Source organism: Gracilinanus agilis, unplaced genomic scaffold (assembly GCF_016433145.1).
Source record: "Gracilinanus agilis isolate LMUSP501 unplaced genomic scaffold, AgileGrace unplaced_scaffold43085, whole genome shotgun sequence".
Lineage (NCBI taxonomy): Eukaryota > Metazoa > Chordata > Mammalia > Didelphimorphia > Didelphidae > Gracilinanus > Gracilinanus agilis.
In genome coordinates, this window is record NW_025377006.1 from 1 (window position 1) to 1,534 (window position 1,534).

General features: G+C 67.2%; 1 protein-coding gene across 1 annotated transcript; it reads right to left on the reverse strand.

Annotated features, from left to right (window-relative positions):
• Positions 1–17: 17 nt before the first annotated feature.
• On the reverse strand, positions 18–781 carry LOC123255312 (putative L-aspartate dehydrogenase). The gene is made up of 3 exons (XM_044684132.1): positions 589–781; positions 356–500; positions 18–240 (listed from the first exon to the last, which is right to left on the reverse strand). The coding sequence occupies exons 1-3, from the start codon at positions 644–646 to the stop codon at positions 18–20; spliced, it is 426 nt and encodes a 141-aa protein (XP_044540067.1). The 5' UTR covers positions 647–781.
• Positions 782–1,534: the final 753 nt, after the last annotated feature.

Here is a 1,534-nt window from a genome sequence, read left to right on the forward strand (position 1 = left end):
TTTAGGGCCTTTCCGGCCTAGCAGGGCCTCAGCACTGGATAGTAAGCAGGGGCAGAGGGGCTGCGGGCCGGATCTCCTGGGGGCTTAAAGAGAACCCTAGAGCTGGGGGAGAGGAACAGGAGGCCCCAGGGGAAAGGACTTGCCCAAGGCCTCACCAAGAGGTCCGCGTGGCTCAGGATCTGAGCCCCAAAGTCGTGGATGACTTGGGGATGAGCGACCTCAACCACCAGGTCTGGGCTCCTGTAGACGGGATGGGGAGGGAACAAAGGCTTCTGAAGGGGAGGAGGGGGACCCCCGCCCCAGGAATCTCACATGGAAGCCCCCCCCCCCCAGCACGAAGCCTGAGCCCACTGACCTATCCCCCAGGGCACTGAGCTCAGAGAGCCGCAGGGCAGGGGGCACAGCGCTCTGCAGCCTCCTGGGGTCCCGATTCCAGACAAAGGCAAGCTCCAGGCCCTGCCGAGGCCCCTCTGCCAGCAGCCGGGCCGCCAGGGCCTGACCTGGGGGTGGGAGAGAGACGCCAGACCAGGTCAGGAGCCAGGGAGGCCGGGGGCAGGCCGGAGAGTCAGAAGCTGGGCAGCTACTCACCAAGGCGCCCGTAGCCCAGCAGGCCCACCCTCCTCCTCCGGCCGGGGTCCTGGGCCATCTTTGGTGCCCCTGTGGCCCTCCAGCCAGCCTGCCGCCGTCCGGGCTGACCTTTGCCCAGGCGCCCTTTGGACCCGGCCTGCCCCCCTGCACGGGGCCCCTGGCTGCAGATCCAGGACTAGTCCCAGACCCAGCCAGCCAGCCTGTGGCTGAGGCCAGGCTGGATCTGGCCCTGGTTCTGTAATACCCGCCTCCTCCGCCATCCCCTGCCCCGGGGCTCTCACTGCCGCCTTGGGGCCAAGCCAGGTTGCCATGGAAACCTCATCCCGTTTGGAGCAGGGGTCTGACTCTCCCTGCCTAGGTCTGGGGCTGCCTCTGTGGAGGGACGGGGGAGAGCCTCGAGGCCCAGGCTGAGGAGTTTGTCCTGCCCTGCCCCAGCCTCCCCCCCATCCATCAGGATTCTGACTAAGCCATGGGGATGCCCGGAGAGGGGAGGGCCCAGGACACCCCCACACTGTGGCTTCCTGCCTGCCTCCCTCTTCTTCTGGGCCCGGGATGGAGATGGCGGCGGCTGCGGCAGCGCGGCGCTCCCCCCCCCCAAGCCCAGCCCCTCCTCCCCAACCACCTGGTCTCTGCTGCAGCGTTGCCACAGCAACAGGGACTGGCACGGGAGAGAGGAAGAGCTAGCCCAACGACACACACTGGAGGGAAGGAGCCAGGCAAGGGGAGGAAGAGAGAAAGCCAGGGATGGGAAAGACCCCCTCGGGTCCTCCCCGAGAGGGCCTCTGGCTTCAGAGCAGGGGAGCAGAGATGGGAGAGACAAAAAAGGGGGAGGAGATGAGGCCCGGGAAGCCCGGGGAGCCTGGGAGGAGAGCTCCAACCCGGAGGCTCTTCCCAAGTCTGGGATCCTTGTGGGCAGGTTTGTGGGGGTCAGCCTGTGCCCCCTCTT

Coding starts and splice junctions, on each gene's coding strand:
- LOC123255312 (XM_044684132.1), bottom strand. CDS start 646: ATGGCCCAGGACCCCGGCCGGAGGAGGAGGGTGGGCCTGCTGGGCTAC. Junction 501..588: donor GCTGGGCTACGGGCGCCTTG/GTGAGTAGCTGC, acceptor TCCCACCCCCAG/GTCAGGCCCTGGCGGCCCGG. Junction 241..355: donor CTCAGTGCCCTGGGGGATAG/GTCAGTGGGCTC, acceptor TCCCGTCTACAG/GAGCCCAGACCTGGTGGTTG.